This window comes from Pantherophis guttatus, chromosome 4, assembly GCF_059756535.1.
Source record: "Pantherophis guttatus breed Tessera chromosome 4, ASM5975653v1, whole genome shotgun sequence".
Lineage (NCBI taxonomy): Eukaryota > Metazoa > Chordata > Lepidosauria > Squamata > Colubridae > Pantherophis > Pantherophis guttatus.
The window spans coordinates 59854969-59881623 of record NC_142066.1 but is presented as its reverse complement, the minus strand read 5'-3'; the positions used below and the strand labels follow the sequence as shown (position 1 = coordinate 59881623).

The 26655-nt window shown below is 37.7% G+C and overlaps 1 protein-coding gene across 1 annotated transcript in view; it reads left to right on the top strand.

Annotated features, from left to right (window-relative positions):
- Window positions 1–300: 300 nt before the first annotated feature.
- Window positions 301–26655, top strand: part of ACE (angiotensin I converting enzyme) — a 40425-nt gene continuing 14070 nt past the window's right edge. The window contains exons 1-12 of the mRNA XM_034416162.3: window positions 301–752; window positions 9823–9990; window positions 12032–12125; window positions 15257–15400; window positions 16374–16565; window positions 18802–18899; window positions 19670–19842; window positions 21686–21909; window positions 22920–23064; window positions 23566–23664; window positions 24717–24839; window positions 25675–25886. Coding sequence (XP_034272053.1) covers window positions 534–752; window positions 9823–9990; window positions 12032–12125; window positions 15257–15400; window positions 16374–16565; window positions 18802–18899; window positions 19670–19842; window positions 21686–21909; window positions 22920–23064; window positions 23566–23664; window positions 24717–24839; window positions 25675–25886 — 1891 coding nt within the window. The 5' untranslated portion in view covers window positions 301–533. The remainder of the gene's footprint in view (window positions 753–9822; window positions 9991–12031; window positions 12126–15256; window positions 15401–16373; window positions 16566–18801; window positions 18900–19669; window positions 19843–21685; window positions 21910–22919; window positions 23065–23565; window positions 23665–24716; window positions 24840–25674; window positions 25887–26655) is intronic.

Here is a 26655-nt window from a genome sequence, read left to right as displayed (position 1 = left end):
CCAGGAGGCAGTGAAGAGGATTTAAGGCAAGGCTGGGTATTCACAGGTGAAAGTGAGGGGTCAGGGAATTTTGGAGGAGTAGAAGGCATCCGGTATTTGTTGGCTGAGACACATGCCTCACAGCAGGAGGCTGGCTGTGCCGTCTGTTGTTCTACCCTGAAGTCCTCCCAACTGCCCATTAAGCTTCTGCTGCTTCCCGCCTGACCATAGTCCTTCCTTTTCCCTTTTCCCTGAAAGTGCGAGATGTTGCTTTTTTTCCCCCCTTCACCCCCTCCCGCAGAGGGGACTTGGGCAAGGCAAGGGGCTGTCCTTTCAGCGGGTGATTTGCCGCCGCCGCCGCCGCCGCTGGTATGACGGTTACAGCTTCAGAGTCTCTGCTGAGAGGCGGGCAGGGCAACCGAAAGCCGAGGCAGGCAGCCTCCCAGTTTATCTCCTTCGAGCTGAGCGCGGGGAGGCGCCGTGGGCAGGGTCTGAGGGGAGAGCGGCGTTTATAACCTGGTGCCTGCAGGGACAGTTCTGCGCCTCCTGCCAAGATGCCTCCGGTGGCGGGTTTTTTCCTTGCGATCTGCGTTGGGGTTGGGGCATTCGCCTTGGAATTCGCCCTGATGCCTCCTGATCACAACAAGACCGAGGAAGGGGCCAGACTGTTCGCAGATGATTATAACACTACCGGGGAAATTGTGTTCTTCGAAAGCATGAACGCCAGCTGGAATTACAACACCGACCTGACAGACCACAACGCTCAGCAGCAGGTAAGCAAGCAAGCAGAGGTCGCTCCTGACCTGCCGCTGTCTCCCAGCGAGCTCCTGTTGTCGTATGAAGGGCAGCACAGGACCGGGCTGGATCGGGGACGACAACGGGGAGGGAGAAGCTCTCCGTCGCCTCTCCAATCCGACTTTTCTTCTGATATTCTCAGCCCATTTTCTCACTTGTCGCTTTTGTCATTCAAAAAGGTCGTAAGAGAGATCTGTCCCTCCTCTTATAGACCCTCGGATTTGGTGGCGATGCTAAATGTCTACATGTGCATTTGGTTCCCCCCCCCCCAAATCCTTAGCACTTTACCTATTAGTGCAAAATAGTGGTTGTGTAATAAGAAGTCCTTTCTGGCCTCTAAGCATGTTAGTCTTTCATTTTTAAACTAAGAAAGCAGTTTGCTTAAGGTGACTTAACTTCGCTCATTTACATAATTTATATCCTCCTTCTGTGAAGGGTTCTCAGAGCAGATAGCAAAGTAATAAAAACTATTTGAAAATTAATAAAATAATAAAACATAGAAAAACATACCAGATAAAACAGCAAAATATAAGTGATCTTAACTTTAGCAATTTTATGAGAAATTCAGAATCACCTTATCAATGAACTTAGGTGAGTTAGCTCACCTTCAGACATTAATATCTCTGCCCAGATAACATCTAGCTGCTTCAAAGGAAGCTTTAATGCTTCTTTCTCCCTTCCTTGAGCTCTTTCAGTATCAAAATAGAGCAATGAAGGAATGAAAGTGTTAGAATTATAAAAACCAGTAAATCAGTTAACTGACAGGAACAAAAATGACCCCATATTTAATTTCCAGAACTCACTGCTGTTTTCATGGCCACAGGTTAGATAGTTTCTAAACTTAAGTTTAAACAATAAAACATCTACAAATAGGAGAATCAAAACAGAGGAATAGAGCAACCCTCCTGTAGAAATAGGCATACATATATTGGGATCTTTATAGTTTAGAAAAATATAACAAGATTGCCAGAAAAAGCATGAACTTTGGAACAGGGAAAGTGGATACAAGCTTTTTGTTATCCTCTCACTCTCTCATGCGATAAGCTTAATTTACAAATAAATAAATAAATAAATAAATATAAATATAAATGATTCAGGTCAAGGAAAAGAGTAAAAGGCTCCCCAGCACATCCATTCTCATCATACACCTGACAACCAATACCCAAAGATCAGCACCAGATAAACTCATTTTATCATGAAATAAGTTTTAGTATAAACCATCTAAAATTATTTTTAAAAAACAATTCACCAAATACAAAGGAAATGAGCAAACATCCCTAGCATATCCATTCCCATTATATATCTGCTAACCAATGCCCAAGGACCAGATAAACATCTGATAAATAGGAACAATAAAGAAAGAAACACTATCCCAATTAAGCAGGACAAGCTATTGTACTCCGCATAAAGAATATCCCCATATTACCTATCTTGCCAATGAAATGTTTGCAGATGAAAAAGCAAGATCATAGTCTTAGAAACTGAAGTTATCTAGTGAAATTAGATGGCAAGACATCTAGGGTGGACAAACCGATATGTTTTCTATATATTCACATGGGCCAATTTAGAGAGGTTTAAGAAGGGATAGGTAGAAGGAAGCTATGGCAGTGGAGAAAAAATGTTCCCACTATCTTGTGTGCTTTGTTGTGTGCTAATGGATTTTTTTTATTTACAGATCTCATTCTTCCAAAATAGATAAATGTATCTAGAGAATCTGTTTCACTTCAGTTCTCACAATTTAACATCATAACTTGGTGTTGAATATTGGATGTCAATAGATGAGCTTAAATATTAAGCAGAGCAGTAGATTATTTTACTGCTGGGTGGCAATTAATTTTGGGCATCTAGAGTGTAGTCCAGGAGCCACTAGGAATTACTGACTAACATTTCTCTCTTTTTATGTAAAGTGAAGGAGTTGTTAGTCCAATAATATTTACAAAAAGCAAGTGACTGCTTCTAATGTTAGTTTCACAAAATATTCTGCAGTTTTGATTTAATAGCTCACTATTGAAGATATATTTTAGTAGCAAAGTTAAAAGACTTGCAGATAAAATAAAATAAAATGTGGATTGGATTTTCTGTAGCAGAGATCCCCAACCGTGATCCGTGGACCAGCACCAGCCTGCGGCATGTCAGCAACTGAGCCGTGCAAACCAGCAAAGCCCCATATGCAGGATGCAGGCAGCACACAAAACCACATCCCCTCTGATCCGCAGAAAAACCTTTCTCCACAGAACCAGTCCATTAGGCCTAAAAGGTTGGGGGCCGCTGTTCTATAGGGTGAGATTGCAGCTAGACAAGTAATTTAGGCTGCTTTGCTAAGCAGGCTTTAGAGTTTTATTCTCTCCCCTGCCCTCTTTCCAGACATTACTATGTAAAATTTGTACACGAGTAAAGGATATAATGTTGCAGGAACGCAAAAGAAAAAAATGTCGGTAGTCAAGGATTGATTAGAGGTAGCCCTTCTTCAGTGATGTTGTGGTAGAAATACAGTTGAATTATCACTAGGGTTAACTAATGGATGGGAGGCACAGTGGCTCAGTGTTTTAAAATATGCTGCCAAAGATCTACACTCCAGCGATTTGAGTCCTATCACTGTGTGATGGAGTGAACTCGCATCATTTGCCTCAGCTCTTGCCAACCTAGCAGTTGAAAGCATGTAAATGCAAGTAGATAAATAGATATCACTCTGGTGGGAAGGTAACAGTGTTCTGTATTCCATTGTATGCTTCGCACTGCAGCATCATGTCATCCTGAACACATAAGGAGATGAGCACTGCCCCTAAAAATCAGCTACGGCTAATGGAATAAAATCTGCAGGGACTCCTTTACTTCTTACCTTAACTAATGGAAGGGTTGAATCTTGGACCACAGCAGAAGAGCTGGGTTGTGTAATTTATTTATTATTTTATTTATTTATTTGTCAACAAGGAAACAAGTAATAGTATAGACATAGACATGGACATATGAAAAAAATTGGCACAAATAAAAGGATATAAATAGGCAAAAGATAGCCATAAACACATAGAATGATTACATATAAATGGGGACAGTAGGACAGGGATGGTGGGCATGCTGGTGCGCTTATGCACGCCCCCTTAGGGACCTCTTAAGAAACATGAAAGATCCACGGTAGGCAGTTTAAGGTAAGAGGTATGGCGATTAACGAGACTAATAACAGGATCAGGTAGAGTGTTCCAGACATTTACTACTCTATTGCAGAAGTCATATTTCCTACAATCAAGATTAGAGCGAATTACATTGAGTTTGAATCTATTGATAGCCCTTGTGTTATTATGGTTGAAATTAAAGTACTCATTTACAGGTAGGACTTTTTGGTAAATAATTTTATGAACTAAGCATAGGTTGGAATGTAGACGGCGTAGTTTGAGGCTACCCAGACCTAAAATTTCAAGCCTGATGGTATAGGGAATTTTATTTCGAGCAGAAGATTTGAGTACTCTTCTAGTAAAATATCTCTGCTTTTGGGTAATACAGGGACAAAACTGGTGAATTTTGTACAACTGAGGACGGAAATGGTGGGATTTAAATGCTGGCACTTCTGCTTCTCAAGTATTCATTTAAAAATGACAGTTTTTATCATGTTTCAATTCGACTGACTCTAAATATATAAAAGAGTAACAAGTAGCTTTCTTTTAACCCTTTTTAGCATTAACAACTAAAAAAAAGTGTTCCAGGACATGGTGAAAGACAATCAGCAATGTTTCTAAAATAAGAACTTCAAATTTAGAGACAGTTTTCCTTTAAAATGGCTAGACATTTTATTTTATTCAGTTGTGTGAACTGTGTTATCTATAATCCTCCCAGAGGACAAACATTTTAAATGTATCATTAATTTAATGATTTCTGGGAAGAAATTTAAACAACATGCTTGCCTAATCAGGTAAGCCTAACAATGATTAATTGTGGCTGCAATGTGTTTTAAATGGGAGACATAAATTAGTAATCATAAATATTAATCCACAGCAAAGATCTTGGTATCAAAAACATAGATAATTTTTTCAAAAAGGTTTAAAAACTGAAGCTTGCTATATTTCAACCTCTAGATTATCCATATATTTCCAAATTACAGCTAGGGCTGGTGGGATGCCTAGCCAGAGTGCCTTTCTGATCTGGTGTTCAGAAATGTGGTGTTTCAGCAATAATAAGAAGCAATAAAGAATAAAAGACAACAAAAGCACATTGTCTCCTAGATGAACAAAACAATACTTATTTTGCATGCGGTTTATGTATACTGATTTCATCTGTATACATAAATGCCTTAAAATGATGCTACCTAAAATACAAACAGGTTATCTAGGCTAAAAGAGGTGGGACAGCTGAATAGTTCTGCAAGCAATTTCTTGATTCTTTGACTTGCTTATCCCCTATTCCGTATTACTTCTTTCACCATATGACATAATACCAGGTTATATTTATCCCTACAATTTTTTCCTACTTGAATAGGTTTTGAAAAGTGACACTTGGACTGTCAAGCAAAGAGACACACAATTGCTGTTTCCTGTGTTCTATGTCCTGTTTTGCTTCCTTGCCTCTGTTTTCTGTATTATACATGTACAATCAAAACAGCGCAATCTAATAAACTGTAATGAAATTGAATGCTAAAACAAGATTGAAATACGTTGGGTATAAAATGGATTAGGTATACATTCAGATGGCAGTCCCCCTCAACCTAGCTAAATTAAATGGAACTGAAGCCCAAATGGTTCCATTTAACTCCAGAATATTCTTTCTCTCCATCTCTGATTCTTTTTCTTTTTCTTTTGGTTGGGACTTAATCCAACAGAAAGAGTTAAAAAAATGTTTGAGGTATATCTGGTATATAATAAAATACAGATACCTAGCTTTTATAACCATAATATGACAGTACTCTTGTTTTTCCCCCTATATAAGGCAAAATCAGCAAGCCAATATAAGCAAGTGTGTTTTGTACAATTTAGTTTTTCTTGGCATAGAAACAGGATAGTATTTTAGTCCAAAAGTACAGTCCACATTGAATTCATTGAATGCATCCTTAACTGAGGCCAATAAATGTAATTTTTCCTATTATGCTTGGTTGAAATAAGTGCACATACCTGCACTTCCTTTACTATTTTCCTCTTGTGACATAGATGCAAAAAGAAGGTAAAAAGGCGGCTGTAGTTTTCAACTAATAATGGTTTATTATTGCCTAACCTTGGCAAATTCAGCTTTGTTTACAGTTTGATCAGATAACCTAGGATTCTAATATCTATTGATAGAATTTGCCTTACTCAGGCAGTTTACAAATTGTCCTCTATTTCCATGTTTTTTTTAACAAAAATCAGAATAATTTGGAGGATACTTTGCATATTATTTATGCTTGCATAGCCATAAACAGTTTCACTCTGACCTGGATTTCCAGAAAGATTTTAGAACTAGGAATAATTAATTTGAGAATAACTTTGCAATTCCTCTGATCTGATCTTTTTTCCCATACCTCTTTAAAGATTTTGAATGTGGATAAATTATTTAGCATATACTATACATTTGGTCTTTAAATAGGCATATACTGTACAGAACTAGAGTTCTAATTCAAATGTCAAATGTAAAGAGTATAGAAGTAGCTTCATAGAAGAAATCAGTCAGTGGTTCATTTATTTTTTTCCCCTAGTTAAATGCAACATTTTTGCATTCCTAATTTCTTTTAATAGAATTTAAAAAGGAACATTTTCACTGAAAATGTTCAATTTCAACAAACAAGAGGTTTTGGGGCTCAATTCTGAGATATACTTCATACAGGCAGCATTAGAAAAAGCTAAAAAATAGCAACTGGGAAGAGTTGGGTGGAAGATAATTGCTTATTTTTGAGGATTCATGAGAGAGTCACCTGAGAGTCAGTATCTATAGAGAGGAATTTGATTTAACATTTGCCAACAACTCTGCAAATCAGAACAAAATGTTTAAAAAATTTATTACCTTTTCATGGGTTTCTGGCAGAAAAGATAAAACCGAAGAGAAAATCCAGTAATGAAACCAATAAGAAGGTGGAAGCAATCTGATCCACTGCTCTATGAGCTGAAAAATAGAATCCGATTCCTGATACTGACCTAAGAATAATGATTAGCAATCTGCATTGGTACCCTCCCCTCTCAGATAGCTATCTCAAGTCTGATTTTGGAGCATTAAGAGCATACCCAATGGTAAGAAACATGAGATACTGATGGAAGAGAATATTTGTAACTCAGGATTGAACTGTGGGGTCCTTAATGCTCTCTGAGCTTGGTTGTTTCCATGCAAACATTTCATTACCAAACTAGGTAAAATCATTATTGTAGAAGGGACCAGTCAATCTTAGTGTGGATGATCTTGGTGGTTCCTTGATTAGGCTGCTGCTTGCTTTAGCTTGTTGGTAGCTGTTTGATTAAGGTATTATTCACTTCTTATTGTTGGTCTAATGTTAATTTTAGTGTTAACCCCTGTTTATCTGGGTTTGATTGCTGGTGAGAAGATGTCTGGGCCTTTTGTTTTCTTTTTGGCTTTTTGTCTCTTTTGAATGGTATATAGATGTTTTCCATTTCTATGTACCCGTTGGTGGCTGATTTACCTGAGTGCCAGGCTGAGTATGATGATGATCCCCTAATGCAGGGATGTCAAACTTGCAGCCCATGAGCTGGATGTGTCATGAGCTGGCCACACCCAGTGATAGGATTAATTTAACAACTGGTTCTCTGCCCTAATGATTTCTTCCAACAACCAGTTTTCCAAACCGCTCAGAAAGTTAACAACCGGTTCTCCCGAAGTGGTGCGAACGCTGAATCCCACCACTGGCCACGCCGACCACCATTTTAGCGAAGGAGGGAAAGTCGTGACATGTCACATGACAAAAACATGATGCCGTGAGTTTGACACCCCTGCCCAATAGGAACTAAGGAACTTTACCTAAGGATTCACACTAGAAAGGCAAGAATATTAGAGTAATTTTAAACTTCACCAGAAAAAATTGCTCACTTGGAGCTTTCTCTACAGTTGAAATTCCGATGCTACCTTAATTCTTGTACATCTGCTATGGATGGACCAGAGCAGGGATAAACAATCTGGTACTGTCTAGATGGTTTAAGCTACTATTTTCAGAATCCCTTTCCACTGTCCACACTGGCTGGGATCAATGGAAACTGAAAACCTAAACATTTAGAAGTTACCAAATTTACTAATCTAATTAATCAAATTCGACAATTGGTCGACAACTTCATAGGCACATCCATATGTTTTTATTTCCAGAGAAAATCTGCAATTGCCTTCTTCAGAATGTTTTCACTATTTCCCAATCACTGTGCTAAACTATTAGTTATTATTATGTCATGATGCAATTACTAATTTCATTGGTGTGAGTTTAATGGAGTTTCTACTTGATACTTATTCTTGCTCCAGGTCCTTTGCTTTTTTGGACAATGATTTGGCTATATTAGTCATCTCATAATAGATTAGCAGAAGTAGAAAAGCAGTGGATTACTATAGTTTGTAACTTTCAATGAATGAAATGAATGAGAAAAGTGATCCATGTAGTATTTCTTAAGGGCATTGTGCCCCAAATCCAGCTAGAGCAGGTTGGAAATGTTAAAAAAGAAGAAAACTATTTATTACTTTAGGATTAATTTACATGCTGCAAGAAGACCAATTACTTACATGAGATTATCTATGTAAAATGTCTTTAATTATATATTGGAAATTGCTGGAATCATCCGAAGATATATTTTTATGAATAGCTTGCTGCATTGAGATGGTACATGCAGATGCTATTTGAAGAAATTATATCCCATAAAATGTCTATGTGAGATAAGACTTTAAAATATATATTTGTAGAAATGGCTACAGCAACTAAGGAATTTTTCATCCTCAAAGTATTCCCCCCCCTCTTTTTTTTGTCTAATTTCCTTAGATATAGTTAAGTCTTTGGGAAGTTGTTTTAATGAGAGGAAGAGCTATTAAAAGATCTTTTCTTTTTAAGGAGAAAATAGTATCCCTACCTATACCAAAAAGATCTTGTGTTCCACATACTTTAAGTGACAATATATCCAGAGACAGAATGTTGAGATACACTACTTGCAGAGAAGGGACTTCGTGACTGATTCATTCTTGGGTGTAAAAGGTTCTCTGTGTTCCATCAGATTGGTTGTTAGCCTTAAGGGGCTGTCTTCCACTACAAAAATGTGGCTCTTGGGTCACTTTAATAAATTACCTTGGAGTATTTGCTCCGCTCCAACTGCCTTCGCCATGTTTGCATATCATTATTTAATCATGTGGACATTATATAATGGGTGAGCCAGTTACATAAATTGTGATCACTCAAAATTTCAGCTGGCGATTCTTCCAAATCAGAAAACCCAGTTATCCTTCTTTTTCATTCAGGTCTGACCCAGAATGCTACATTAGGGAACACCTCAGGCTCATCTCATGTTCTTTCAAATTATGGCTTTAATCCAGGACATGACTTACTTTGCTCTGTGGTTTGGCTCAGGCATTACAGACAGTTCACATCGATGGGGGATTTAAACTGCTTCAAGGGAATATATCCAATTTTATGCTACCTACACCTACAAGCCATTGATTTTAATTGATAGATTAATTTAACACCAGCATTCAGTATTCTGATTGCTAGTTAAAATAACGTAATATGGTCTTGTCACATATTAATAGGAAAGTTAGAAATAAAAATGAATCATTTATGAATAAAACTTCAATAAGTTCCAAAATCATCAGTCCCTTAATGTCTTTTAATTAAGCCCATTCTGAGTTATGGTTTGGTTTTTTGCCTTGTCATCCCTATGGCTCTAAAGAGCTAAATGCTCTTTAGTATTTGCTGCCAAATTTTCATAAACCCTTGTGAAAAAGCCTAGATGTTTAAAACACTAAAGTATATTTAAGGCATCCTTTCTTATCAGCAGCATGCATCTTACTCTTTCACAGTCCTAAAAGTGATTCAACAACTTTTCCAAGCATGTACTATGTAAAAAACAAATAAAGTTCAACATATGTACCGAATGACTTTGTCTTCCTCTCCTATTACAGATAGCAGCTTCTTTGAAGGAGCAAGAATTCACAGAACTCTGGGGGAAAAAAGCTAAGGAGAATTATGGTGACATCTGGCAGAACTTTAGTGATCCACAACTTAAGAAAATAATCAGCTCCATTCAGACCTTGGGTCCTTCCAATTTACCAGTGCAGAAACGGGAAGAGGTAAGTATCAGTGTTCTAGAAAGAGTGGGCGAATTCTGAGGTGGCAATGGGAAAAAAAAGATTCTAGGGTAAGGGAGAGATGAACCTTAGATAATTTTAGATAAGTTATCAATTCCAAACAATGATGGAGGGGGAAAAGTTGAGAGGATGAATAAAATGAAGGATTCTGGAAGTGCCTACCGGTAGGTAATATTCACAATTTTTAAATTTTGTGTATTTATGTATTTTATTGTTGGCTGTTCACCGCCCTGAGTCCTTCGGGAGTAGGGCGGTATACAAATCAAATAAACTAAACAATAACATACTCCAGACTTGGCTGTATTGAGTGGTTATGAGGGAAGCATTCTAATATATTTGAAGAGTAATTAACTAAAGAAGTCTGACACATTGTTTTATTTCTGACTCCAGAGTGCATATACAAGAAGGAAGCTGGACTTGTTTTTTTTGTTGTTGTTTATGCTCCATGTTGCAGACATTTCTAAAAACAAACAAACAAAAGAGATGTCAGAATGTCAACTCAGAAAAGTAATAACAAACTACTAAGTTTGCTAAGAAAAATATATATAGTGTTCACGAAGTTGCCAGGAGTCAAGATTGATTAAAAACTGCATACGTACACACAAACTGAATAATATCAATATAGATGAGTTCTGATTTTGCACTGAGGGCACTTAAAAGATTGTGAGAGACCATAAGATAAATAATCCATCTAGCTAAATAATATCATACTACCTCACTTAACTATATTTCTACTTAACTGAAAGACAAAGCTTACAAAAAAGTATACATCTGGTCTCCCACTTTTGGTCTCCCACTGATCAACTAAATTATCCTTCCCACCCCCCCTCAGAGCCCATTTGTGTTCTTTGTGGCCTGTGCAATCACCTCCTTCTGTCATTTAATTGTTTTTATTGCCTCCCTTCTCCTCCTCTTTCAAACCAGTGCTCAACCAGAAATTAGCTTCCCTTCATAATAATTTTCTCCAGTAACTTTCTAGACATTTGCCTTCACCAGAAGCTGACATTCTTTTCCTGGTGCTGCCCTCACTGTAACTTAATTTTTGGTGATCACTCTTCTTGACCCTTCATTGTAATGGCCAAGTTGGTAAGCATCTTCACCTTTTCAGATACTTTCAGTATAAATCTTTGTCTATACATTCCAAGCTACTTATTTCTATTAGGAAAAAGCCATTTTATATTATTTTACTTCCCTGTTACAGCTGCCCCTTACACACTCATTTCAAGCTTTAAAATCTTCCTTTAATTATTCCTTAGTTATTTCAATATTCAAATTACTAAATGTTCTCTAGGGTAATCAAGTGTTGTTAAATAATCCAGAACATTCTTCTTTTGCAGACTGCTTGTTCTTGAGATCTTTAAAGCCTGGTTTTTTTCAGAAAATCTTCTGTCTTTGAAAGATATTTTCCATCTTTCTCTCTCCCTCTCTCTCCCTTCCTCCCTCCCTCCCTCCCTCCTATCTATCTATCTATCTATCTATCTATCTATCTATCTATCTATCTATCTATCTATCTTCCCAGAAAATCCTGGGTGATATATATTTGGTGTCTTCAACTCTCATCTTGACTCCTGGCATGTTGGTCAAGTTTCTGCAGTTTTCTTGGCAAGATTTCAGAATTGACTTGCTGTTGCCATCTTCCTAGGCTGAGAGAGAGACTAGCCTAAAGTCACCCATCCAGCTTTGTGCCTAAGGCAGGACTAGAAATCACTGTCTCCCAGCTTCTTGCCTGATGCCTTAACCAATATGTCAAGGCAGTACACAGTAGTAGATGCTTACAATTTCTATTATATCAGAATGAATAAAACCAATGCTGGAAGCTTGTTTCTTTATCGTGTCACTTTTTAATTACATATTTAAAATAAAAATAATTACCAAAAGTTCAAGAGGAAAAGGTAACGTGGCAGGCTCCTATAGAGATACAGAATCTATGGTAAAACTGATGACTATAGACTATATAGTGTGAATATGCATGTTATAAAATTAGATAATTATTCAAACCTGTATTTTTTAATGCTAATTTCAGTATAATACTATTCTAAGTGAGATGGACAACATCTACTCCGTTTCCAAGGTTTGTCTACCAAACAAGAACTCCTCCTGCTGGGCTTTAGAGCCAGGTATGTACTTCCTTCTTTAGGTTAGCCCAGCTCATTCTTTGCAGGTGTTTTGCATGCTTCCTATTATTTTCTGGACCATGAGAGCATCCTTATACATGGATATGAATGTAAAGTTGATTTATAGTAGATTATGGCTTCTGAGACTGCCAACAGTGAACCTATATGTTTTATATTTTAAATCAAAGTACTCCTTACCAATTGCCTTGTTCGTTGACTTTTTAAATTTACAATGGCACTGAAAAAGTAGATATACAACCTGTTTTCAAACTTGCAGCCATTGCAGTATCCTGAAGTCACATGATCTTGATTTGAGACCTTGGCAATTACTGTGCATTTATAACAGTAACAATGTCATGTGATTACATTTGCAGTCTTTAACAGCTGGCTCCCAACAAGCAATGGGGAAACCAGCAGTAATCTGCAAATCATGGTCATGTGACATTATGCTTAACAATCATGAGTGATTTGCTTAATTATCACAGAGGAACTAATGTAAGTTGGGTAGAATCTCACGGTGTTTCTCTTGAACACCATGATGCTTAATGACAGAGTTGCTGGTCCCACTATCAGTCATGACGGCTATCCACATGCAAAAATGCTTAAAAACAATGTTATTATCATGCTACTTAGCAAAATGCAATTCTGTGATATTATTCTTTAAGAATGAAATAAATGCACGAAACAAAAATTGGAGAATAGAAATTGAGCAGTCTAATTAGTAATCTTATAAACTAGCTCCTCTCTTGAGTTTCAATCATTTATTTTGCCATAAACTGAATCTGTCCTTACAATTACTCAAAAGTAACTATGCTAATGTTTTTGAAGCTAGCATACTATTAGAAAATAGGTTTTTCATTGCCAGCCAATACAGAATTAGTATTTCCTAATTTGGAAACTCTAGTCCAGCATGGCGAACCTTTTCAACACCAAGTGCCCAAAACAGAATGTGCTTGCACGTGTGCATGCTAGAATGCCAGAAGCCCGAAGACCAGCTGGCCGGCGCACATGCCAGCTTTGGGTTTCCAGCATGTGCATGCGTGCCTGCCAACTGGTCTTCACGCACACTGGAAACCCGGAGACCAGCTGGCTGGCGCATGCATGCCTGTTTTTTGGGCCTTTTTCAGGTTGTTTTCCGGTGCTCCCAGCACCTGCAAACAGCTGGCCAGAAACCAGAAGAGCAGCTGGCAATGGTGTGTGTGCCCAGAGAGAGGGCTCTGCATGCCATCTTTGGCACACCTACCATAGGTTCGCCATCACAGCCATAGTTTCTATTTTTGAATCAACTAATATCTACTGTAAAAAAAAAATCAATAACAAATCAAATTAGAGAATAGAATGAGACCCATTTTCTTTTACTATCTATGGAATTTCTCAATCATCTGGATCATTATTTTCCCAAAAGTGCTTTTCCAAATAGGAACAGGTTCTTTCTTGGTTTTTTTCCTTGGGAATGTTTTGCTTCTCATCCAAGAAGCTTCTTCAGCTCTGACTGAATAGTGGGGAATGGAAGGATTTATATTCTTTGCAGTCATCTGGTCATTAGCACTCTGAGGGTTGGTCAATAGTTCTCTGAGACTGTATCAGAGTCATGTGAATCAGATTGTAAACAGGTGTGGAACCTTCATGGGACTGCAACAATTCATGTTGGAGTCAGACACATGAGACCAGTGGTGTCATATCCTCCCCCTCTGGAAAGAAGGCTGTTCAGTTTTAATATACAGATAGTCTGTGACTCACAACCACAGTTGAGCCCAAAATTTATGTTGCTAAGTGAAACATTTGTTAAGTGAGTTTTGCCCCATTTTGTGACCTTTCTTGCCACAGTTGGAGTGAATCACTGCAGTTGTTAACTTAGTAACACAGTTGTTAAGTGGCTTCCCCATTGACTTTGCTTGTCAGAAAGTGGCAAAAACTAATTACATAATCCCAGGACACTGCAACCATCATAAATATGAACCAGTTGCAAAGCATATAAATTTTGATCACAAGACCAAGGGAATGCTGCAATGGTCGTAAGTGTGAAAAACCATCATAACTCACTTTTTACATTGCTGTTGTAGCTTTGAACAGTTACTAAATGAACTGTTGTAAGTCGAAGACTTCCTGTATATGGCCTCTTTAATGCCTCTTTAACCCGTCTTTCAAACCAGCAGTCCTCTCTGTCCAGAATGTGGACTTTGCTGTCTTCAAAAGAGTGGCCTTTGTCTTTCAAATGCACTGCTGAATCTTGTCCTGATGGGTTTATTCTCCTATGTTGTGCCATGTGTTTGTGAAGTGTTTGTTTTGTTTTCCCAATGTACTGATTTGTCTCACTGCATTTTTCTGCATTTTTCTCCCAGCTATTGCCTCATGTCTGAAATATAACCCCAATTGTTTTGAACCAATAACAATCCTTCTTTCTATCTATGTAACTTCTCTAACAATTTTCTGATAGCAACCCTCTAATGTTTAAGGTAGGGAACGAAGCTGCTTACCTGTAATTGTTGTTCTATTAATACATAATCGGTATGCCAGAGCAGATATTGATGGGACTTTCTAAAAAGGCTTGCAAGGTTAGAAGCACTTGATGCATTCCTTGCCTATGTTCAGTAATGTTTCATATTGCTATCCTACTTCTCAGTATATTTTATCAGGATTCCAAACTTCAAGTAGCACTTACTTCGAAACATGTAGAAAGAAAACAGCTAGAGTTAGTGAGATGATATCAATGATGAGAATGTAGACACTAGATTCAAAAAGTAATGATGGCTTTGATCTAATAGCCACAAGAGTATCTGGAATACTAGTCACTTCAACCATGATGTTTAAAAATTTTGCTTCCTGAAGAGGAAGGATCTTCTGAATCCAATTCTTATCAGCTGTGCAATATGGGTTCAGCTCGAAGGCTGTTGGTTTATACCTCTTTAGAAGAATAGTGGATTTCTTCAAATCTTCAAACTCTAGCGTGATGGAATTATTTAATGATCCTAGTAAATTACATTTCTTGCTAAATGGATCTTTTCTTTATGTAGATAGATATGTAGAAAAGTTAGTGCAAATGCTGGTGGCTTTTTGATGTTCCTTGGATTTTGTTCAGTTGTATGATCCTTTAATGGTTTCTTTTATGTCTCTTCTTTTTCCATGTTCCTCAGATATTACAAAAATTATGGCCACTTCTCGTAGTTACAGGAGGTTGCTTTATGCCTGGGAAGGGTGGCATAATTCTGCTGGCAATCCTCTGAGATCCAAGTATGAGAAATTCGTTTTACTGAGCAATGAAGCCTATAAAATGGATGGTGAGATGTTAAAAACATAGACAGGGAATGGGATCAGTGCTACCTGGATTGAAAATCTACCTTCAATCAAACAACTGAAGCACTTTTAATTCAAACTAAGAAACCTCAATGTGATTGAGAAAGAGGCATATTACCGTATAATCCTCCATAAATCTAACACACCTTCATGCACCTTTACTCTTATATTTTTTAAATGAATTGTTGTGTTTTATTTTCCATCCCTGCCATTCTAAAATGAAGCTAGTAGGAATTAACCATTTTTGATCAACATGTCTGTTGTGTTTTTAGTCTCAACACCTTTGCATTCATTTCAAAAGTATTCAAGAATATGACATACATGTGATCAGGTGCTTGACCCAATCACTATAACGAAAGGGATCAAATGTACCATATCAGATTCATATGGGAAACTATCCAAAGTCGGTAAGATTGTTGCCAGCATAAGAAATTATTGATATACTGAGGTTGACTTGTTAACTTGTTCATTCTCAAGAGCCTAATTTCAGATGCAACAGACCAGGTTCACATCTGAAGGCCCAGTTAATTATATAATAATTTTATAATAATAATTATTACATATAATAATCAACTGGATTATTGCTAAAAGTATTGTTTGGAATTAGATAACAATCAATAGCATTTGATTTAGTTCATTGGTAGCTATGTAGGAATTTTAGGCTGTTTCCTCTTTTTACCTCCTCTCTCTCCAGTTTGGCAACTCCTTTTCCTACACCTACTATAAGTACATTTAGAAATATTTGGGGGGGAAAACTGTCTTTGGATTCAGAACTGGACATTTTTTGGCTTCAGAATTGGACTGGTTCAATTATATTATAAATGGTGCAGAAAAGTCTAGGAATGGTTGTTCATAACTACATTCTGTAATTCTAGAATAATTATGGATAATTCAAAGAGCTTGTTTGTATTGTAAGAACTGTATTCATGCTGAATACTCTATTGTTTTTACATTTAGGATTCCAAGATACTGGGGCTTATTGGCGCTCCTGGTACGATTCACCAACATTTAAGGAAGATCTAGAGCAACTTTATCAACAGTTGGAGCCTCTCTATCTAAATCTCCACGCATATGTCAGAAGGAAACTATATGACCAATATGGCTCTAAATACGTAAACCTGAAAGGCCCTATTCCTGCTCACTTATTGGGTAAAAAAAAGTTTGTGTGTGTATAATAGAGTTGGGATCAGATGGGGAAGAATTGGGAAAATCCTTAATATCCCACTGTATTCTACACTTAACGGTGGGCAATTTTTGGAATGGAAGTAGGCTGACTGAGAGACCTCTGGGAGTCTTATTTTTACTTTTAAACTCAAATAACAAAAGCAACCTGAAATCGTTTTTCCAAATTTTGGCAGCAAAATGCTTGGATTTCAGTCACATATTTTGGGGCATTGGAGAGCAATCTTGCTAAATTAGTGTCTTCCTAATGGATTAGACTAAAACTCCTATTATTTATTGGTACGTTGAATGGCGATAATGGAAATCATGATAAGCTTTCTTTAAAGAATACCATGTTTTGATGGGAGGAAAAATACAAATAGAAATGTTAAAATGTAAGAGATGTAAAAGAACCAGTCTGGTCAGTGGTGGGTTGCTCCCAGTTTGGGTGAACCAATAGCGGCATTGGCGGGAGGTTACTCCCACCCACCCAGACATCATCAAAAATCCTCTGTGTATGTGCAGAAGCTTCTGCACATGCGCAGAAGCACCATGTGCTTGGGAAGCGAGCCCATGTGCCCACGCACTACCGATAGCAAATCGGTAGCACTGGGATTTGAAACCTACTACTGAGTCTGGTGTAGCATTGGACTAGAAATTGGGATGCCAGAAGTTCTAATCCTTCTTTAGGCATGAAAAGCTGGCTGACTCACAGTCACCCTCTTTCAGCCCAATTCATTCACAGATTGATTAGTTGATTTATTAGATTTGTATAGCTGCCCATTTTAAATGAATTGGGTGATTCACAATAGGAATAAAATCAGTAATTATAAAACATAACCACAACAAATGAAATAGTAACATGATAAAACAAATTCTCCCCTTAGGATTTCCCGGGTAACCTCCAATTATCCTCATTTCATTCTTTCTATTCTTTTCAATTCTGTCCTATTCCAACATCTCCACAAAAAATCCATTCTTGATGGTTTTATGAAAGGCTACAGGGTGGGGGCCTGCCAAATTATTGGAGAAGGGTCTTCCATAAGATAGGGACAGCTACGGATGAGGCATGCTTCTAAAATCCTGAGTGGCAGAATTTTAGCCAAGGGATTTGAAGCTTGCCTATCCTATCTGATTCAATAGGATCGACAAATGTTCTTAGAGAGAGGCGGTCCCTCAAGTAACCAGGTCCCGTGTCATGTAGGGCTTTTTAAAACAAGCACCTTGAATTGCACATGAAAGGAAACTGATGCCAGTTTTCAGTGCAACTCGTGCAATAGAGGTATAATATGGGTGAATCTAGGAACACTTGTATTGGTGCAGTCCTTGGTGCTCTCTGAGCTTGCCTATCTTCTTGCAGATGTTTCATTACCCAAACTAGATAACATTATCAGCATCTGCAAGAAAACAAGAAGCTCAGAGAGCACAAATGACCCTTCATGTCAACCCTGAGCTCCTTTATTAGTACTTGTATTGGTATATCAGAGAAAACGTGTTGCTGTATTTTGGATCAGTTGTAACTCCTTTGTAGTCTTTCATGTAAACCACACTGCAATAATCCAGACAGGAAATTATTAAGCCATGAGTGACTGTGAACAAGATTGTTGTGTAGATAAAATAAAGGTGGAAGGAAGGAAAGAAGGAAGGAAGGAAGGAAGGAAGATGGAAGGAAGGAAGGAAGGAAGGAAGGAAGGAAGGAAGGAAGGAAGGAAGGAATATTTATGCCACTCTATGAATATTTTAATCTCCTTTCTAGGATTCACAAATTTACTACAGCCAATGGAGAAGATGCATTGGAATAACATGGGGAAAGGCTAGGAGCCTCAATTATATATTTATTCAGCCTCTGTGGAAACTAACACATGTTTTACATGCCAATGTTCCCATGTAAAGAATTTCTAAATAAAGAGATCCTATGAGCTTTGGAATTTCAAAGCTTGACATTGAAACTACAGTAACCAGAGGAAGAGTTTATCTTTTTCCTAGTTGTGCATTTGGTCCAGAGGCTGCTAAGCTTCACTCTGGCTGTTGTTTATATAACCAAACTGTCACATGCATTCATGGAATTAACATAGTGCCTCCTTTGACTCTTATTCTATTGGCTGTTCCCCTCTAGACTCTGTGCCAAATAACACTTTTTCTCTAATTTTATGTATAGCCATTCCTTCCCCCCTTCAAGCTGTTGGTTTTATTCAGCTAAACAGTGCTGCTTTGCCCCCTGCAGGTAACATGTGGGCCCAGCAATGGAACAACATTTACGACATGATGGTGCCTTTTGCAAATAAGCCACATCTAGATGTTACCAATACCATGAAACAGAAAGTAAGGACATTAGTGTTATGGTTTTATTCCATTCCCTTTAGCTGCAGCAGTTAACAGGAATGCCCATATACACAAATATTGCTAGTGATACCTTTTCATCCAGCAGTGAGATGATTATTTGTTCTCTGAGCAAGAACTGGAATAATAAATATATACTAATCTGCTCAACATAACATCAAAAAGTGACAAGCCAGGTAGGCGTGACTAAAGTGCATAAATGAACCACAGGTCTCCATGGAATTCTTCCAGTGCAGCTTTCTGTGCTATAGATATTTTTCAATACTGCTTCTCTACATGATTCTCAGGTGTATTTAGTTCCAGTTTCTTCATTTCAAGGTCTGAATTTCATGTTAAATTTTCAGATTGTCCAAGATTACATACAGGAGTAATGGTGATATTCATATACATTCTTGTCTTTAATAACACATTGAGGGTACAGTCTTTAATTTCATTTCTTGACACAACTATTCAAAAGAGACAAATATAGCAGTATTTATCGTCAAGACCCAAGATATGTGGCAACTCTCATCTCATAGTGCAGAAGACCAATAGGCTGTCTCCTTCGAATTCTTAACTATGCTTCTCCTCTGTCCCACTCTGTAACTCTTTTTTCCTAAACAATAGTTCTCCATGATATTCTAAGGCTCAAGCAACACATGACTGTATAATTTATTCTGAGAATACTTGAGTGACCCGGGATCAATCCCTAAGAACAATTTCCAACACATTTGTGCTATCTAATGCTTCGGATGGATCCTTGCCTTTCCTAGAACTGGAATGTAACGCACATGTTCCGGGTGTCGGAGGAGTTCTTCACGTCGCTTGGCATGTTTGAAATGCCACCTGAATTCTGGAAGAAATCCATGCTGGAGAAACCGACAGATGGGCGGGAGGTGGTGTGCCATGCATCGGCATGGGATTTCTACAATCGCAAAGACTTCAGGTGCGTACTGCATATGATGGGTACTTGCCATGCAAAGGGAACTCTAGATCTTATTGGCATAGAGACATTTTAAGTAGGCCTGGTTTTTTTTAGGGAACAAAGGAAAAATTTCCTATCTTCCCTGTATTTCACAAATTCAGAAATATTTTTAATACATGTATAGTATTAAATAGTATAGTATAGTATAACTATAAAGTCAATACTTAAAATATATGCTTTTTTAAAATATGCAAGGTGTGATGCTGGTAAAACAATTAAGATCCATTTAGGTGAAAGAGTTCCTTGTCCAAATTTTGGAAATGATTAGGATGGTGCAAATTTAATTAGAAGATGTATTAGAGCAGAGGTGTCAAATGTGATTTCATTGAGGGTTGCATCAGGGTTTTGTTTGACCTCAGGGGGATGGGGTGGGCATGGCCGAGTGGGCAGGGCCAGCTCTATGTCATTTGTGTTGGGGGCACCTATGGCCAAGTACTAAGGCAGGACTTCCCTCAGACCCTTCTTCTCCTTCCTTCCTTCCTTCCTTCCTTCCTTCCTTCCTTCCTTCCTTCCTTCCTTCCTTCCTTTTCTACTTTTTCCTTCCCTCTTCATTCTCCTTTCATCTTCCTTCCCCTCTTTCCTTCTTTTTCCTTCCTTGCTCTCTTCTCATCTTCCCTTCTTTTTCTTTGTCTGTCCTTTTTCCCTTTCTCCTTTCCTGTCCCTTCTTGGATGCTCAAATGCAAAAGGGGAAACATTTCTCCTTTTGTTTTGTTTTTAGTTTGTTTTGCTAGCCCCCTTCCAGTGAAAATGGAGTGTGTGTGGGGGGGCTCTGTTTTCACTGGCAGCAGGAGGCCATTGCAGTCAAAAACGGAGCCTGGGAGGGCTGCATGAGGCCCTCTCAAGCTCCATTTTTGCTGGCAGAGACACCACGGGCAGGTCCTTTGCTGTTTCCAGGGTGACCCCATGGGCCAGATCTAAAATCCCACAGGCTGGATCCAGCCTGCAAGCCTTGAGTTTGACATCTTGTATTAGAGTGATTATCACAAAACTCCAAGAACACATATGCTCAAAGGATCCCTACTTTTTAGCAGCTCTTTGAATCCCATCGCAAGAGAACTGTAGAGTAGCCTCTAAATTAGTCTCCTAGCCTAACAGATGCATAGTGTTATTTTGCATTATGCACTTGTAATCATTGCTTTGCCCTTTACCCTGCCCAAAAATACTAAACACAATTCTGATCTATCAAAATATAGGCTATCTCTTCCCTAAACTATAATTTCTGCTCTCTTTAAATGCATGTATACTTTTCCTTCTCTACCCTGCTCCCTGTGTCAATATCTGGAAAAGGTACTTGGCAAAGTGATATTAGGACAATATTACTTTCTCTTATATTAAGAATGCAGGAAAAGGGATTAATTTATTAAAGCTCAGAATATGTGTGAAAGAACACAATTCCTCAGTGCTAATCTGCCACAAACCTATGCTTTCAGAGTCAAAGGTAATCACTGTCAACTCAAAGCCAAAATTATCATCTATCTCTCTCCCTCCCTCCCTCCCTCCCTCCCTCTCTCTCTCTCTCTTTCTATTCATTCAGTGACGTGTTAGACTTGATAAATTTTTAATGAATGGCTGAGGGATGAAATAAGTTAGGTAGATAGTTTCTAAATCTGTTCTAAATTCTCTTTAAATTACATATTTTCTTCAAGGAATGATAGAAATCCTAGTTCTGGCACAAGAAGAATTTATCCTTTCTAGCTGTTCTGAGCCTATCAGCAAATGTTCCAGGTTACAAAAGCAGTTGATGCTTTGTTAGTATATTGTGATACTTTACTAAACACTCCCTTTCCTATTCCCTGTTCTACAGGATAAAACAATGTACAACAGTTACTATGGAGCAACTCTTTACAGTACACCATGAAATGGGGCACGTTCAATACTACTTGCAGTATAAGGACCAGCCAATAAGTTTTCGCAGTGGGGCCAACCCTGGCTTTCATGAGGCCATTGGAGATGTCATGAGTTTGTCTGTTTCCACCCCCATCCATCTCAAGAAAATTGAGCTGCTCACCCATGTCACTGAAGACAGAGGTAAGATGAGCATACAATGGTTGGTGACAAGGCAGAAGAAGAAAACCAATAAAGTTCATGAGAGATATTTTTCATACTGGGTATGATAAATAATTGTTATTAGGGATTGGGAATCAGGTTTACTGCCTCTCTACCTATTAGTTCGAAAGTATGCAAATGGGAGTAGATTAATAGGTACCACTTTGGTGGGAAGGTAACAGTGTTCTGTGCGCCTTTGGCGTGTAGCCATGCTGGCCACATGACCATGGAAATTGCCTTTGGACAACGCTGGCACCTTCAGCCAAGAAATGCAGATGAGCACAATGCCCTAGATTCAGACACGACTGACAGGGAAACTTTTACCTTTTTTGATCTCATCCTAGAAAAACAATGTACTGAATTATAAAATCTGCCCTCTCATCCCTGTTGTTTTAGGTTAGTGAAAGCAAGTGTGCACATAAATTTGCATTTGTGCACATGCGTTCACGTGTGTTCGCACACACGCACGCACACACACACATATGTCCACATAAAAGGAATTGGAATAATTGCAGTGTAGAGCTAAAGACAAGTTCAGGATGTAGCTGGTGCTGCACTGTATGTTGGAGCAAATTGTCTTTCCTAAGGTAAAATATACTGTAGATGTTTCTGCCTTTCCCACAGGCACTTGGATCAGCTCAAGCTATTTGGTTTTCAAGCAACAGCTCTGAGTTTGTGAGAGAAGGAAATCCACTGGTTTGTTCTCAACAGGGAATTCTTATATAGAGATTGCTAATCTAGTCTTACTTCTTTGCCATCTTCTAAGTATATAATGGTTTAAAAGAAACTCTCTTTTAGAGTGTGTCAAATTTTTCAACTTTCAATTTCCAAACATTACGGGTACTCCAAAGTTGTGACATGCTTTGGGGATTGTAAAGATGTTTTGGTTTCTTTAATATAATTTGGATGTGCTTGGTAAGTAACTACATAAATACCATAACTTTTTAACATTTTGTTTGTTTCACATTTTTGTCTTCCTTTATTCCTTGCAGAGAGTGATATCAATTATCTTCTGAAAATGGCCCTGGAAAAGATTGCCTTCCTGCCCTTTGGCTATCTAATTGATCAATGGCGGTGGAATGTCTTCAGTGGACACACTCCTCCAAGTCGCTACAATTTTGATTGGTGGTACCTAAGGTAAAACAGCCTCAGGAGGACAAATAGAAAATTGCCATAATGGGTGACAGGCAAGCAAAGCAGCAGGTTTAACAAATGTAATCCTCCAACCTAGACCCTTCTAAGTATATTGAATTACAACCTCCATCTAGTGGTCGCTGTTTTATGTATGGTTATTTTTTTTAATTTAATGTTGTTTATTTTAACTTTTTGAAACCACCCATCCTCTATAGCCATCCCTCCGACAAACGTCCCTCTGACAAATGTAATTTCTACATCTAAGAATATGACACTATAAGAAGAGGAAAATCTGAAAAGATAGATGAAGTGAAAGTGTTAATTTATTTGAAGGAAATAGGGAGAACTGAATGCAAAATAGCTGTTTCTTGTGATCTTTCAATGATTGCCATTATATCTACATATATCCTTTGCCTGGGAAATGTTGTTGTTGGGAAATGATTGTACTTATTTTGTCCATTCATTTTTTGTCCATTGGTTAAGGTGTTGTTTCCCCCCCCCCAGAACAAAATATCAAGGAATTTGTCCTCCTATTGCAAGAAATGAAACAAACTTTGATCCTGGAGCTAAATATCACATTCCTGGCAACACACCTTATATCAGGTATTGGAAGCTGGAAAACGGAAAGGTGTAAATATGAAATTTTAGGAAGTTTTATTATTACTGGGAAAGATCGATTCATGATTTGATTTTTTATGAGGGAGTTGAGAACATAGTAGAATATAGTAGAGCTGCAGGTTTCAGCAAACAGGTTTAAAAGATCTAACTAGTGTTATCTTTTAAAGTAAAGAAACTCTAGAACTACAGTTAAACTACATCATAAACTGTATCTTTTTCCCCAGTACAGTCATAATAAACTCTTGGCACAACTATTGATCTTTCTAGCTTCTGCTTGAGAATATCTGACTGACTGTTCTTGAAGAATACCCCTGCATGCCCACAATCCTATCATTTTTATGTTATACTTCTTATATCTTATATTCTTATATCTATAAGATATCTTATATCTTCTCATCCTGTTTACAATCTTTTTGGACTGTTGCCTTCTGGCAGAAGATACAGAACAATTAAAACTTGGACCACATATCTTCTGAATAGTTTTTATCCCAGAGCTATAATTGCACTCAACAATGAACTAAAGGGCCACCATCAGTGAGCTATTGGACAGCATTACTTGGTCTGCTATCTGGATGCTTGGGTGGTTTAGGGGTGGGGAAATTTGTGGTGGGTAGGGGTGTGTCTGGGGATTGTCATGTGTGTTGGGCTTGGTCTCTTGGTGTTATGTGAATTTCGTTGTATTGGTATTCTGTGTATATATACGTACAATGACAATAAACTTTATATATATCTGAGAGCACATTGTCAAGATCTCCTAAGCAAAATTACTTTATGCTTAATCTATCCTTCAACAGCATTCAGTACAAGTAAGAGTAATTATACCATTAAGTTAATTAAAGTATAGAAAGAAAGATGAGATTTTCTTACTTCCAAACATTTAAATCTCATCTTTGATAGTTAGAGTATATTATTTGTATTTGTAATTGATATGTCATTTCTATTTTCCAGAATTTGAATATTTTCAGTCTAAAAAGATTATAATATGTGTTTATGTATCGTATATTTCGTAAAAATTATGGATTTTTTGCTTTGGACAGGTATTTTGTCAGCTTTATTCTACAATTCCAATTCCACAAGGCCCTTTGCCAAGCTGCCAACCATACTGGTGATTTTCATACATGTGACATCTATAAATCCAAAGAAGCTGGACAGAAACTCAGGTGAAAGCAAAGGGAGAGGGGCAACTGACAAAAAATAAACTTTATATCTAAAGGATTATAGATCTTCATAGTTTAACTAAGGATGTATCAATATTTTCCATTCCTGCCATTCATTCTAAAATGACAAGAGGGATCATTTTCAAATGCCAAAATTAAGACAAAAAGCTGCTCCATTGAAGATCCAGGATTACCTTATCAACCCCCAAACTAATCTTGTTACAAAGAGTCAGCCCTATGGGATATACAGATCAGGAAAACAATGCAATTTAGGTCTAAAATAACTTTTATTAGAACAGCTGTTGTAACATAATCTTGCAAGTCTAAATGTGCTTCCCTTCCCCTTCCCTTGTGAATTAGGGAGAGGTCTGTTTGAGGCATTTTTCCAAGTTAGGTTCTTGCCTTAAACTAAGGTAATGGAACTTCCAACTGTCCTTCAAGACCATTCTTTATATCCTCTGCATTAATCATTCAAAACTGAACAGAAATTATGCTACTGCAAAATCTTTTCCTTAACAATGATGATCTTTTGGACTTAAAAAGACATGCTGGGGTTTGGCAATTTGATCTCCAGGGGAAGAGTTTCTGTAGATTGTGAGAATTATAAAAGACAATTATATTGTCAAACAGAAACATCTCAATCCTTTAATCAGTTTTATCAGCATAGTGGTTTAGCCATAATCAGGATGTTGTGAAGATAAATTAGCATTGCAAATTCAATACCTATAAAAAAAACCTAAAAACCTCTTTCTGGTATGCCACCTGTGTTATTTTAACAATTTAACTGTGTCAGTTCTAATGGTTCCAACTATTTACTCTTTCTTTATCTTCATTGCAGTGAGGCAATGCAGGCTGGATCTTCCCGGCATTGGCAAGATATTCTCCAACAACTCACTGGTACAAATAAAATGGATGCTTCAGCATTGCTTGAATACTTCAAACCTGTTACTGAATGGCTAAAAGAAAAGAATGAAAAGAACAATGAAACACTAGGCTGGCCAGAATTTGATTGGCGTCCTCCTGTCCCTGAAGGATATCCAGAAGGCCTTGGTAAAGTTTTCCATGCATAAAACCTTAAACAATACCCATTTCAGAGAGAATAGATTGAATGTTGTACTGGGAGTCTTAGTCTTTAGCTGCAACAGTTCTCCCCCCCCCCAAAAAAAGGGGGGGATAGAAGAATCATTACCTCCAGATACCAATTGATAATTGAATCTGATAATCATAATCCCACAGGAATATCTAGGTATCATTCTAGTTATGCAGTGGGATATAGGGAAGAATGAGAGACTATATATGTAAAAGAAGTGTGGAGATGAGACCTAAATTCAGGAACCAATGATTGATGTAACTATAACAGTGGAACTGAAGTAAATATGACTGAAACCAGAGGTAGCTATTTGTTGTGCTGCATAATCATCTTGAGAATGTTGCAAGTGGGACAAAAAATTATTATTATTCAAAACTAATAATATTTTTCCTTCAAATACTTGCTCAGTTGGATTGACAACTGATTAAGAAGCTATAGAAGATGACATTTAATTTGGGGGAAAAGCACAAATGAGCTGTATTAGGATCTCTTCCATTGATTCTCTGTGCAACAAATAGCCTGAAAGACAGCTCTCTGTGTGGTGAATAATGTTTTCTAAAATATAAATTTCCTGTGTATTCATTTTAATCTTCCATTGAGTGAGATCAGCTTCTCAAATTAGTGCTGCCACAGCATACTTCAAGAAGATAGAAATGTCAGAAAATGGAGCTGTCTTACCTCTAATTAAAGTTCCAGAGTTCATTTGTAGAATATGCTTCACATAATCAT